Genomic DNA, 14,241 nt, shown 5'->3' with positions numbered 1-14,241 from the left:
ATGCTGTTGCATACCTAAGCTTATAACTGCATATCTTAACCTTTAACAAATTGTGAGCTGTGAGAATGTCTTTGCTAATTTGTATATCCACACCCATATTTGTACAACCATGATCTTAAACCAAGTAAACTAAGAATCATAAAAGAGCAGTACCCAAATATCACTCTAGTTTTGAGTCCCTGGAGTCCCTGGGCAGACTTTTTGGGGGGCAATCATTCAACATATACTTCTGCACATTACTTCTTAAAGGCTGGGGTGAAGTGGAAGGTTTTAAACTGTTTTTGTACAGGGCACTTAAAGCACGAACCTACTCTATGGGAATTAGCTTCTTTGAGGCATATCACTGTTAAGCATTTGTACACATCCCGTCAAGAGTACTGGAACAGGGTCTCGTAAATTTACAAGAATCTCATCTCCCAGAAACTGCCTGGCTGCATTTGTGTATGTTTAAAAAAGTCTTCCCTAATGGAAAAAGCTTCCTGTAAACTGGTAATGGCTGTAATAAAGCCAGTAAGCCCAACGTTTTGTGATATTCACAAATCCTTGTTCCAATTACTTATGATGGCTTCTGTACAGTGACAGCTTGGTAATTAAAACTTCAATAATTCGAATTTATGAATAATTTGAACTCTACGATTTAGTCCCCCCAAGAACCATAGATGTCTATGTGAATGCAGTCCAAAGATTTGGACAGGTAGATTCTGCCATGGACAATTCGAACTGTGGGCCACTGAACCAGCAGCTTAGTGCCTGGAATACAGACAGAAACATGCACTTGTTCTCTACACTCGAGGCTGTGTCGCCTCCGGAAAGGAGAAAAATAAGAGAAGATAAAATCAAGCAACCATTAATTTTCTGGGTAAAATCTCAGATAAAATTGATAGAAACCACAACTTTATTTTTAGACTCCATCAATGTGGACACGAATGCCATGGTGTTGACATTTCTTAGAAGTGCAGAACTCATAGCCACCAGTGACACCGACAAGGAGCAGGCCTGCCACCAAATTCGCTGGTGAGAGCAAAAAGTGCTGTCACTTTCAAGGACAAAATGCAGACTACCACAAACTTCATCAACTGTTACCTTGCTGGCATGCCCATCTGCTTTGCAATGGCAGTGTGCTGTTGTTCTTCCCTTTCGTTAGTTCAAACTTTCATTATCTTGAAGCTTCCCCTTCTGGTTTGAATTAACCAGCTTTTACTGTATTTTTGCACATTTTTAGAGGCCCCAGTGAAACAGCACCTTTTAGGCCGTCGTTGATACATGCATACTAATTTTGGAAATTCTTAAGATGTCCAATTAGCATCCGCCTTTTATTTTAGTAGAATGGTTTCAATGAAATGAAATAAATTACCAACAGGACAGCACACATCATGTGATAACTTCTCTTTTCTGTCAAGTCTGGCAAGCTATGATTAGATATATGAACTGAATGTTGTGCATACCTGCGTTGGAGAAACCTGGGTGTAAAAGTAATAGTTTCCCCATCAACGTCAGTGTTACATTCTGTGTGCATCTGCTCATGCTAACGCCATGATGCTGAGTTTGTGCAACTTTTGCCTGCAGGAGTAGGATCAAATTGTCTTGAGATTCCACAAACAGGGAGCAAAGCTGGGGGATGTGTTTACCAAAACTTATTACGCAGCTTTGTGAACACATGCTGCAGTTTTCCCAAAAACCACTCATGTTTCACTGGGGCACATGTACAGAAATGACTTGAAGAACCTTGACAATACTTGCGTCAAAGGACATCACCATTATGGGTAAGCGTTATTCAAGCAAAACAAAAGGGGCTGTTGAAATTGTGACAAGAATCATAAGGGGTGGAGGGGTAGACCATTTTGCATTGTAATGAAGCTGTGAAATAAGTTTTATTCATAGAAAGTCTTAGGCACAGCACAAATTGGTCACCTGTGTTAACCTGATTGCTTGAGTGCTCAGTGTGGTGAGATAGTCTCTTGGAGACAGTTTTTTAGTGCTAGTCGGTTTTCAAAATCAAATGACCCTTTTTATCATCTGAAGGTACGGCACTGCACACAATAAAAATACAGTGGGGGAAAATAAAAGACAGTACAAAAAGCAACACAGGCATTCTTTTGTATGAGTACGTAGAAGGACCATGCCTAGTTATTACACTGCATTCCCACTGTTTTCTTTACTGGCTGTTTCCACAAGTTAGAGCAGAGAGTGTCAGCTTCATCAGTGTTTAAACTCAAAAAACAAGAACCAGTGCACATATGTGCTGCATGACCTATTTCAGCACCTTGGTTAAATTTACCTTATTCAGCACATTACTCTTTTGATAGGGCCTGCTTTACTCAAAGGCCCTTGACTCATCCGCTAGTGAAAATGGTGTAGGCCCTGAGAAACCAAGAGGCCTTCGTTTGTTCTCGTCTCAGATCACTTGATTTGTGGTAAAAATATATCAGCGTAAGTCATGGCAGGCAACACTTCGGTGTTCATGGTACTACCTTTTCCAATGAAAAGTCAATAATGGGTCGACGTCATCGCACACACCGATCTAAGATTCATTATTGAACTAGCTCTTTGTCCGACAAAGTCATCAAAGTGTGACGGCAACAACCACCCCCCATAGTTTTTAACGTAGTGCACCACAATAAAAAAAGACTAGCCGTCAACAAACTGTGCTGCAGCAAGTGAACAGCATGAAGGGCTTGTTTAGGGACCTGGGTACACATTAAGGGTGAAAGTGCAATAGTGGCAGCAGCTACATCACACTAACTATGCATACGTCCCCACGGAAAACATTAAAATGCTGCCAGAATGAAGGGCCACCTCTATGTGACTATGACTATATAGGTCTCACCTTTTTTGCTGGCAGATGAACTGCTTCAGCATTCTTGCGGCTATGGCAGTGGTTTGCCCTCCACTCTTCAACTTCATGATCATTATCTGAGATCATAGGTGTCATTAATAACAGACAACTCGAACTCAGACACATCATAAACAAAAACATTGATGGCATAATATACCGCAAAATACCGATCAAACGCCCCCACCTGTGTAAGCGCCCCCCTCATATAATGTGAAGATTTCCCGTTTTCGGTTTCTACCGAGCAAGCGTCCCCCCTCCCCCTACCACCTCAACCCGCCTCTCTGCCGACTCATACCGAAGCTGCCGAAACCGAAACCGTGCCAAACCTCTGGCTATGCTCTTGTCTAATCCAAAATCCAATCCAAAAATTGGTCATGTGACCGGCATTGGCACATGCATTGGCACGACGCCTGCCATTTTGTTATTGTCGTTTGTTGGTTCGAAACGTGACAGCGGCGACTTCGCGACATGCATTCCTATACAGTGAAAAAAAAAAATCGAGGTCGTAGAATGGCATCACCAGGCCGGGAGGAATGTGCACACGACAGCTCGCCACTTCAGTATTGATAGAAAGAGGGTCCGCGAGTGGGACAAGAAGTTCGAGAGCTTACTGCAACAAAACTTTGGCACGGCCAAGCTTCGGCGTAAATTGAGTAACGGAGCGCCGGTGTTCAGCGAGGAAGTGGACGACGCTCTTTTTGAGTTCCTCAAGCGGGAAAGGAGCGCTGGACGTGCCGTTAGTAACAGACTTCTCTCTGAAGAAGCTATCAAAATAGCTTGCAACTTGCAGCTGGGAAATTTTGCTGCGTCGAGACAATATATCAAGAGGTGGAAGCAGCTGTTTGGCGTGACAACGCGCCAAGCCACAAGCGAGTCAGAAGACACCTGACGATTTCTTGGAGGCTGCAAAGGCATTTCGCTCTGCTGTGAATACCCTGCGAGCACGCCACGACTACACGCCATACAACATGTGTAATATGGACCAGACGATGGTCCGAATGGACTCCCCGGCGAGCAGGACGAACAACGTGGTTGGGGAGAGCACTGTGCGCATTGCCAACACTGGCTGCGCCCGCAGGGGCTTCACGGTTGCATTGGCAGCATGCGCAAGTGGTCACAAACTGCCAGCTTTTGTCGTTCTGAAGGAACCAAGTGGAAGGATACCAGCCAAGGCATTCATGAGCCTTCGTATACCAGGTGAGTGACAAAGTTTGTGCATCGGGTTCTCTTCTTTTTATTCGCTTTACCGGCGGAGAGTAACAATTAGGAATGTGCTCGATTACAGTGACCTCAGTTGACTGAACTTGTTTTTTTTTTGTAGCAAATGTTCGTGTCACCGCATCGAAAAAGGGTTGGATGATGTCGGATAAACTGCAGGAGTGGCTGACAAGGATGTGGGGGCCGAACAACGATGATGTGCGGCAGCTACTTGTGCTAGATCAGGCACCGATCCACTAGAATGAGGCAGCAAAAGACGCCATAGAGGAACGTGACACAGACGTGTATGTGCGTGCGGGCTGCACAGGCCTACTGCAGCCAGCCGACGTCTTTTGGATCAGGCCATTTAAGGCCAACCTTCGGCGTTCTTGGGAGATGTTTATGAGAAAAGAAGAAAGAACGCCGAAAGGCAACCTGCGAAAGCTGTCGCGGCAGGACGCCCTCAACTTCGTGTCTGAGGCTTGGGCCACTGTCACCGAAGAGACAGTCGTGCGCTCATTCAAGGGGTGTGGGATTTCTAACACTCCGACGGCTCCGAGGACTTGCAAAACGAGTGCCTGGACTTAGTTTTCGGCTCTGACTCTGAAGATTCATTTGACGGTTTTGAAAGTGATTAAATTAGAACAAATGCCTCAGAATAAAGCTTTTTGTTTTTAATGCGGAGCCTTTCCTTCCTGCGAGAGGGGGGGGGGGGTCGGCCGCCATCTTGAATTTCGGGACAGTTCCGAGCAAGAGCCCCCTCCCGAACGTTACCCGATTTTCCCCGCGTCGAGGGGTGGCGCTTGATCGGTATTTTACGGTAAGGAATTTTTTGCAATTTGGGAAGCTTATCTTCAACTGTTCAGTAATTGGAGCAGAACTCATGAGTCATTTAAACAATCAAACACTGCTTTTGTATATAATTTACACAATACAGAGAAGGGTGATAAACATGTAATGTTTAAGCACTGAAACTGCCCTTTTTTATCACCACTAGCTTTTGTGTGCAGACCAAGCAGAAAAATGACACGTCGAATTTAACCCACCAAGACTACCCCTGGCCACCAGACAGCCTTGTAGGTGCCTAGAACCAAACTAACAAGCTCCTGAAATAACTTCAACCAACATATAGATGCACATATAACCAAAGAAAGCAATGTATTAGTAATAACCACCTTCAAGAATTTTGTTAAAGCGAGAAGTATCAGCTGAGAAATTGTAAATAAAAAAACCGCTTTTTGTCGCCACAGCACGTTTTCTTCTCATTTACACATTCCCCTCATTGATGGTGCGCGGGCCTTCCCTCCCATGATACTTCGTTCCTCAGAGGTGACGTCTGCAACCACTTCTGGTTTCGCGCTCCGCTGACTACAAGTTGAGATGGTTTCTATTGGTGGCACATCAAAAAGAGAGTAAAGCGGTGGAGAACTCATGACCATGAATGCACCGGTTAGGATTGCTTTATCAGCTACACGGGGAGGATCCTACGTGCCTTGTTCTTTTTGGGGCGAAGCCCCTTAGGGGCTCGGGCTGTCGGCGTTTCATGTCGTCGTCGATGTAGTCACGTTACTAAAACATCAGGACAATCATTTATGACTCGCGCTAGAACGTAATGCATACTAAAAAACACGCCAGGACACTCGTTTTCAAACGCCTCATTCTACAACGCTTCGTGCTTCAAGCAAAGTTGTATACCTCTAGCCCTACACAGTTTGATCTCCATGGGCAGCAGACATGCCAAGGCGCCAAAAATACACTTATACAAGGCATGCTTTGCCCCTCCCCAGGTTTCACGCTAGTGGAGATGGCCCAGGATTTTTCTTCCCTAATACAGAAATATGAGTAGTCATTTGTAATTCAACAGCACTATCATCTAGGCAGTTTGTAGACTGAGTTTCGAGCATCCCTGTGATTAGCCTTTTTACTGCACCCCGCAATTGCTCTATTGAAAACATCTATACGCTGTATCATATGTAATACAAACAAGGATGCTCGTTAAAACATTGAATTTGCGTGTACCAAATACAGTACCTAGAGGCCTCCTCAACAAACTCTTTGAATATCCAGCTTTAAATGCTACCTCCTTCTCCGTCAAATAAATCCACATTCCGGATATTGTTATTAGTTTTTTCAGTATAAAGCAGAGAAATGGTATCCTTTGGTTCGTTCTTGCGAATGCACATTTGAATTAGATCGAATATCCTATTCGCATCATAACAGTCACTTGGTAACTCGGTAAGAAAAAGCGTCCAACATTTGACTTGCAAGAAAGCAGCATGTTTTCGATTCTGTTCTTTTCACACAGTGTGAGCACTAGTTATCCGAAAAGCAAAGTGGCACATGTTGCCCCGCCACTGTGGGGCCTTGCTTTGTGGTGTTGCAGTATTTCCTGCCAGCAGCACGTCAAAAACGGATTTTCAAGTGCCAGGGAACCGGTGGACGAAACGCACTGGTTCGTACTTCTTTATCAGTCACAATGAATGGCCTTCCTAGGGAGGCACAGAGCAAACCAGCGGTGCACCCGTTTCGAAAAGCTGTACCCACATCTTGTGAAGGTGCTGTCACACTAGATCGACTATCGGCCGATTTGATTGGCCGACACCGTGCCAGCAAGCTTTCGGCAGCTATGTCACACCACCCTGACACAAACTGTTGGCCAAACGTGTGCATTGTCAAGAAATTGGCAGGGCATCGGGGTCTGTGTGTTGTCGACCGAATCACTTGTCACACCACGCCGACAACTGCACGACCCCACACCCTGCTGCTTTGCCTCTCTGCTGAGCATCTTACTTTCTCTACTCAACCTGGGGTAACATGTCATTGTGGCTGTGCATGAAGCCGTTCATGTGCGCTTGCATGGGTGCTCTGCGTACTCTGCAGCTTTACAATAGATCACAAAAATAGGAGAAAAAGCTGCATTCACTTACATCACGGCATTCATATTAATGGATGTTTTTGGATATTACTGAATGTTCCGGCTGAGCCCTGGGTGAGAAAGCCTCTGTACCATGTAGAATATGCATATAAATCAGTGTGTATGTCAGTGGAAAGTCAGCCTCCTATAATGAAGAAGGCCTTACAGTGCTGCCACATCATCACGTGTTTGAGAAACATTTTTCGAAAAAAGCCAAGTTGGCTCCTGTCATCGTAGTGGAGAAAAAAGCTGTTCGTTTAAAAAAAGTTTCCCTAGCAAAGGTGGTGGCCTGTCGAAATCACGCAAAGTCATGTCCAGGATTTGAAGTCACCACGTTAATGGAGTGTGCGTGACACTTGAGACCAGTGTGTAACAACGGAAAGGGCAGTTTTGGGGAAAACAATCTGTAAACAAGATGGAGGCCCGCCTTCAAGTATTTCATCGATGCTAGCTGGTTTACAAAATTCCTGGCTGGTAAATTGAACACTTCCTGAATATCACTTACGCAGTAAGGTTTCTATGAAGCCCCCCCTCCTCCCGGGGACCTCCCGTAGCTGATCACCGGCAACTGTGCTGCTTCAAGCAGAAAAAGCTGTCGTAAATGTGTGCCAGCCATGACTATGTTTTTGCACTGTGGGAATGATGCTTGCCGTACTTTGGTTTTATGCCTCACACTAAAATTTTTGGCTGATATTGACACCTGATAACCTCCATTACCTTGCATAGCCTCGCTTTTGTATTTAACTGACTATATTTTTTACGTATGTGCCAGTCGCACACACATACGCAGTTTGCAGCTCTGGGGAAGCGAAGTAACCAAGGTGCATAGCTCAAGCGTAGGTAGTCAGAATACAGATTACAATAGTGCTGGTGATGAGTGGTATGGGCTTTAAAAGTTTTTTACACTCTAGAAACTACCAATATAGGGTCATATTCACAGGGCACGAATGTGCTCAGGGTGCAGTTTGCGCTTTTTGATCGACTCTCAATGACCAGTTGGCCGATAAATCTAGTCAGTCTCTTCGGTCACCAGTCACTTTTTGCGGACTTCCAGCTGGCCGACAAGTATGTTTCATCGCAGGTGTAGTGCGACAACGTGGTCTGCTAACTCAGAAGTTGGCCCATGATACGGTGTCACCGCCATGTCACTGTGCCAGCCTAGCATGACTGCACCTTAACGAGGAGCTAGTCATAAAATAAAAAAAGGAAAATAGAGACAAACACGATGGTGTGTAAGCATGCTGTAAAAAGGGCTAATTAACCAAAGATGCCGCCACAATCTGCCGACTCTGAGAAAATGACGCTCCTCTTTGCCGGAAGTGCAAAAAAAGCCGTCCAATAGCAGGACCTCTGCTTCACGACACACACGGGAAAATCGATGACAAATTTGTGTTTAAATGGCAGCATTTAAAAGAAAAGAACGCGATAGGGGTGACAAACTTTGCAACAAAAGTGTGAGCTTTCCGCTGCACATAAAAAAGTTATAATTGGCATCTCAGGACACCTTAAATTCCTGAACGCCCTGGATGAATAATAAAAACATGTACAGCGTCGTTTTTGGACTTCGATGACAACTGCAGCCTTTACAACATCGTCACACCAGCTAAGCCTTTCCACCACTTAGTAGTTTAGTAACAGACCATATTCGTCTGTTAGTAAGCAGTACACTTGTAATTTATATTCCACATATCAAGAAACTTTAAACCTTGAGAATATTACCATGCAGGAAGTTTTACAAAATTGCCCCAAAATGATTCACAATGCATCTGATGATACAAACGTTTTGTTTTCTGTATTGACTACACCTTACTTGAATGCCCGTACGAAAATAAAAAAATTTAAATTCTAACCTGGAAGTTCAACTTCTGTTTGACAGCTTGTGCTGACAACTGACTTCAAAGCACACTGAGAACCTGGAAAAAATCCAATAGTTAATGCATATGGGCAAGCAGTTAAAATAGGCAAGATACCTATGGCGCTGGTGGCAATCGTTGCCTGACTGCAGGACTCAACCCCGCTGTGGGCTTCATCCACAGACAATGCCATTGTGCAGCTTTTAGGCATCGACGATGGTACATGTAGAATTCTTGCTGCCGGCATAGCAGTGCCTTCTGCAAAAGAGAGATATGACCACCAGTGAAAATTTAGACAATCACACTAAATACGAAAACCACAAAGCCAATTATTACTGCTATTTATGAGCAGAAAATCGCATCCAGACATTATAGCCTTCAAGACAGGCCTTCTACAAACAGCTGCACGGTCAACAGTGGCTTCCGTGCTGTGCAAAACCAATCTCAGTCACTGCAGACCTTGTCAAGTCCCCCCTGCATTCAACAGGACTGCAAGAACTATCACACTGTATCGGTCTGGATGTTGATTGATAGATTGTGGGGTAGATGCAACAAAAAAGCAGCAACCTATCCTGAATCACTGAATGGATGAAATAATTACAATGGGCTTCTATGCTTTGATTACCTTTTGTGAGAATGACTTCGAACACTGAATAAAAACAAAAATAGGGACAAACCAAGAAGCCCGGTCCTGGGTATTCAACTTATGACAGCAGCTTCACTCACTTTCACTACTAACATGATACTAAATTGCATTTGTAGAATGCCCTGAAACAGCAAAAGAACTTCACTGCTCCTAAATTCTTTATAAGAGCTGACGATGTATTGTTTTTATTCGGAAAGGAACATAGCATTTGTGTTTTAAGCAGCACAGACATTAAATAGAAACATCAAAATGGATGTCTTTTAAACACAGCTTTAAGTCAAATTTTAGTGATTATGAAAGCAGGTGTAATCAGTAATGGTGTCGGGTCAGTTGTTTAGGGCTAAGTGAAATTGCGAATTAAACTACTCATGTGCACAGTGCAATCTATATCTTATGTTTAGCTAGATTATGGTTAGATCTTATGTTAAGCTAGCCGCTGTTTCAACTTTGTCGTTTTTGGTGTCAAAAAAGACAGGGGCGAACATGATGAAAGCTTAAGAAAAAAGGTTGTAGATGGCATTTTCGCACACAAGCTTAAACATAAATGCCATTCGGTAGCTAGAATCAATCGTATTGGAAAGCTTGGTGCCCCTAAAAGACCAGTTATTGTTTACTTTCAAGATTTTCTCGAGAAGAAAACAATTTTGTGCAGAGCGAAGAACTTGAAGGGTACGGACATATTTGCACCAAAGGATTTTAGAAAAGCTACTCTGTGCAAGGGTAAGATATCGTGGAAAATTGTAAATGAAGACAAAGCTAATGGCAAGGAGGCATACTTTATTCATGATAAGCTGAAACTTGGAGAACCTGACCTTTATGCCTGGGATGATTCCAAGAATGTCCATGTCATTATTAATGTTCCCAGGTCATGAAAAACATTGAATGGTACAACAGTGCGACTCAAGGAAGCTGCGTGTCCTGAATAGAAATTCTTGCACTCTTGTAAATGAAATCTGTAAGCTGGAAGACCTGCTTTTGAAACACAACCCACACAAAGTAGCCCATCCATCTTCGGCTAGCGAATACAAATGGTTCCTATCTGCACCTTTGCACGTGGTAACCAGCGCGCTCTCTTCCTAAAGAAAGAGTGTGCTTTTGTTTTTTTTAGTCAGCTTAATAGATTGAGCGTTCAGATGAACGATATGCTGAACGAGAAAGATGTTTACTTCTTGCTTCATGCAGACGTCACCTTGAAAGGCCCGACAACCAGTTTCTTTGGGCATTATATTTTACTATACACCACCCGGTTTAGGTTTCTCGTTGCTGCTTACAGGTGTAAGCACTGGACTTTCTCAGTCAATAATAAAATGCTGAGACAGCCTCTTCTAACAGCTCTCATACTAACCTTTTGAGCTGCCTATTTTTTCGTCATTCTTAACCACCTTGCTCAATCTTGCACATTAGTATAGACTGTAGGTAGAAACCTGTATGCAAAACGAATGCTTGCCAGCCAACCACCCAGAGGGGGAAAAAGTAGAGGTGCCCAAACACTCCAAACATTGAATACTTCGCGAATAGTGTTCACTATTCAATTCGCAGCACCGATTTACTGTTTGAAATATTTGAAGTTTGCGGAATAAAAATAGCTCTGAAGCACATACATGCCAACCGAAGGTTCACTGTAAGGCATGCTCTTTTGGGTTGGCTTTTTGCATCATGCCAAAACTCTGCATAAACGCCTAACACTGGTGAGCATTGGGTGGAGCAAGTGTACCAGGGGCATAGCCAAGGGTGGTGTTTGGTGTCAGAACCCCCTGCGAAATCCTCTGACCGCTTTATCTCTGCCTCCCTCTTTCGGCCCTTTTGTTTCTCCAATGTTTTTTGCACACTGCATAGATATATTAAAATATAAAAACAAAAGAGAAGCAGTGTTGGTTCGTTGTTTGTATGCAGTAGGACTGTGCTTACGCATCATTCAGCGCACAATCATGGCCACCAAACATGAAACAGCTGACAAGTACTCGACTCGGGCGCTTATTTTTTTACCCAAATTATTGGCACCGGTGACTGGTTTGGTCTGCACTGTCACTAGTAAACGACCATTTATGCATCTAATCAATAAATACGGTGGCTTGCAGCGGGTGATAAAAAACCGCGATGATTTAAAGAAAAAGTTCCCGCAGTCCACATGGTGTATCCATTACAGTCGCTGGCCCTGAACACACAGCTGTGTTAAAAACAAAAAAAAAAAACTTCATTCCTGGCAGGCAATTACCGTAAGAATGTGCACAGTTCACGACCCAACAGTTCGTATGCGACATCACGAAGTCACTGCCTCTCTGTGACAACCTAAGGGCTCTTTTGCTCGGCTGCCCACCACGTAGTATGGCAAGTGCCCATGAGGGCAGCACCAATGTTCTGTTGGACGGTCCCTATAGGTTGCATTCACTGGCATGGCATGCATGCCGACAACCATGTGTGTTGTCTTAGCAACGCGGATGCGTGGCCAGCATCAGGGCGGCACACGCACCGGGCCGCCTCACCGAGATCAAAAGCATTACCTCGTGGAGAAACATGGGTTCATGCCTTTCACTCTAAGCGACATACCACAGTTACTCTCCGCGGCAGACTGTGCCCTCAGCTCTCACGTGGTTCCGCCGCACGTATTAGATTAGAGAGCCAGCAGGCATCGCGTAGCGTTCTTTTCACAATTGGGCGCTCTCGGGTAGCCAGAGGGACTTCGTTTCGGCGGTCCGTTGTCTACGCAGGCTGCCACCCTGGATATAGACTCGTTTGGCTTTCGCCTTGCTGGTGTGGGGCGTCGAGTGCCAGCTCCCAACCCCCCAGTACCCGTTTGTCAGCCACACTCTATTCCAGTGAATTCGGAAGTGACTGTAACCGCTGCAGACTTCGCATCTCGTCACAGCTAGCTCACTCGCCTCAGTGCTTCGCCATTTTCGAGGCTTTCTGGCTCCCAGATGCAGCATGATACCAGCCAGCAGTGTTAGAGGCATGTTGTGTGCGACGGGATCAACCAAAGTGGAATTACTTTTCTTGACTCTTCCTTTGCCTTTCTAATCTTTACTTTTCTCTATTGTATCCTAGTATCCTTTCAAAATGTTGCTGCTATTATTCATATCTGTTGATGCCACGGCCGAGATGACGGATGCGAAGTGCTCGAGGGCAAGCAGAGCACCACCAGATAATGTGAGTGCAGTTAATAATATATCTATTGATGTCACAGCACAGAAGCGGGTTGAAGTGCGGCAGACGATGCAAGGTGTTTTTTTTTTCTCTGAGAGATGTGGGTGCAAAGTGCATGCACAGGGACAGTCGCCACGGTCATGGCGGTTTTCAGTGTTGCCAAGTGGAGAAATCGCCCGCTAATCATTTCAGTGAATACCACCTATAGTAATACATGGGAAAATCAATTGGCGGATCGCGTCTCGGGCAGTCCGCGGGTGACCTGGGACTGATAATCAAAGAGGCCCACTGTGACTGCTCCACACTACAGTCAAAAGCATCCCGCAAACAGGGCAAAGGGCTGACACTTTTTGATTTAATCAGTATTTCAATGGTACGTATGCGCCGAATAGTACTGCAGCAGGTTGCGAGATCAGAAGTCCAACACGGTTACCTGAAATGTCCACTCTGCGAAAAACATTTTTAATGCAACATGCATTCATCGCTTCTCAACCACTGCCTACGCTGGCATGTACAGGTACTGTACGTCACAAAATAACCAAGGGAGCGGTGACGATAACTATTGGTGCGACGCTTTCTGGCCGAGCGCTTGCTGTCGAGATAGCTGAGGGCGCATGCGCGCTCTAGTCTTGTCAATGCATGTCAGTTTTGCCGATTTCGGCCGCACCGCCTCGTTCCTTTCGAATGTGGCACCCAGCAGCGCCTTGCGCGGTGCTCCGAGCGAGCGGCACGATTTTAGGCACAGGCCCAAGCACGTGGAATGCGCTTTACATGCGCAATGGTGCCGTTCATGCATCTTTGCGATATGTTGTCCGGCCGCTCCTTTAATTGTCATCTTAATCACTGTAAAGAAAACCGGAATTCAAGCAAGACTGCGATAAATATTCACACACGACTGAGCCGGTGGTGGTTATGTGACAAGCGTGCTGTTGATACCAAGCACCAAAAAAATGGCGGTTATTTCACTTGGAAAAAAACAACAAAATACACAGTTATGCTGAAATGAAGTAAAGTGCTACTGGAAAGCCATGAGGTGTTTCAGTCCTTTCAAGCCCTGTCCACACAGCACAAGCAGTGAGCACGCTCCTTGAGGACCACGCGGTGAGCAAGCTGCGTTGGCCTCCGTGCAGGGCAGACCGGAACCCCACCAATAATGAAAATGGGGAATAATGAAAATGCACCTCGCCAAAAGATGTGACTATGGCAGCATCGCTGACCAGATGTGGAATGTATTTCTAGAGGATTAAGAACGCCTTCACTCCCGTCCAGAAATCGTAGTCTATTTACGAGTCGCTTTTTCGACCCAATCATGAGGTAATAGAAAATTACGGCAACTTTGCACTTTTTGACGAATTCATAGCGCAAAGAACGAGGACAAGAAAGAGGACCCACAACACAGCACTAACTTCCAACTAGTTTTATTTCACATACACGCACACATAAGTATCCACAGCCTACCCGCACTCACTTCCCACTCTCACTGCCTATGCTGACGTGTTCAGAAAAGTTGCCTCGTTATCTTAGAAACTTTTCTGCGCATGGCTGCAACATGTCAGCATTGGCGGTGAGAGTGGGAAGTGAGTGCGGGTAGGCTGTGAATACTTATGTGTGCGTGTATGTGAAATAAAACTAGTTGGAAGTTAACGCTGTG

At 44.9% G+C, this 14,241-nt stretch overlaps 1 protein-coding gene across 6 annotated transcripts in view; it reads right to left on the bottom strand.

Moving 5' to 3' along the window:
• LOC144158588 (uncharacterized) overlaps window positions 1–14,241 on the bottom strand; it is a 43,207-nt gene that overhangs the window by 27,831 nt on the left and 1,135 nt on the right. For 4 of the 6 annotated variants that reach the window (XM_077689586.1, XM_077689584.1, XM_077689585.1 and 1 more), the window contains exons 2-4: window positions 8,918–9,058; window positions 8,798–8,860; window positions 2,828–2,913 (exon numbers count right to left, since the gene is read on the bottom strand). In XM_077689586.1, coding sequence (XP_077545712.1) covers window positions 2,828–2,913; window positions 8,798–8,860; window positions 8,918–9,047 — 279 coding nt within the window. In that variant the 5' untranslated portion in view covers window positions 9,048–9,058. The remainder of the gene's footprint in view (window positions 1–2,827; window positions 2,914–8,797; window positions 8,861–8,917; window positions 9,059–14,241) is intronic. The other 2 variants (XM_077689587.1, XM_077689589.1) reach the window with 2 other exon arrangements.

The sequence above is a fragment of the Haemaphysalis longicornis genome, unplaced genomic scaffold, assembly GCF_048455015.1.
Source record: "Haemaphysalis longicornis isolate Haplotype H1 unplaced genomic scaffold, Haemaphysalis longicornis Haplotype H1 scaffold_10, whole genome shotgun sequence".
Classification (NCBI taxonomy): Eukaryota; Metazoa; Arthropoda; class Arachnida; order Ixodida; family Ixodidae; genus Haemaphysalis; species Haemaphysalis longicornis.
This window is presented reverse-complemented; position numbering and strand designations above follow the sequence as displayed.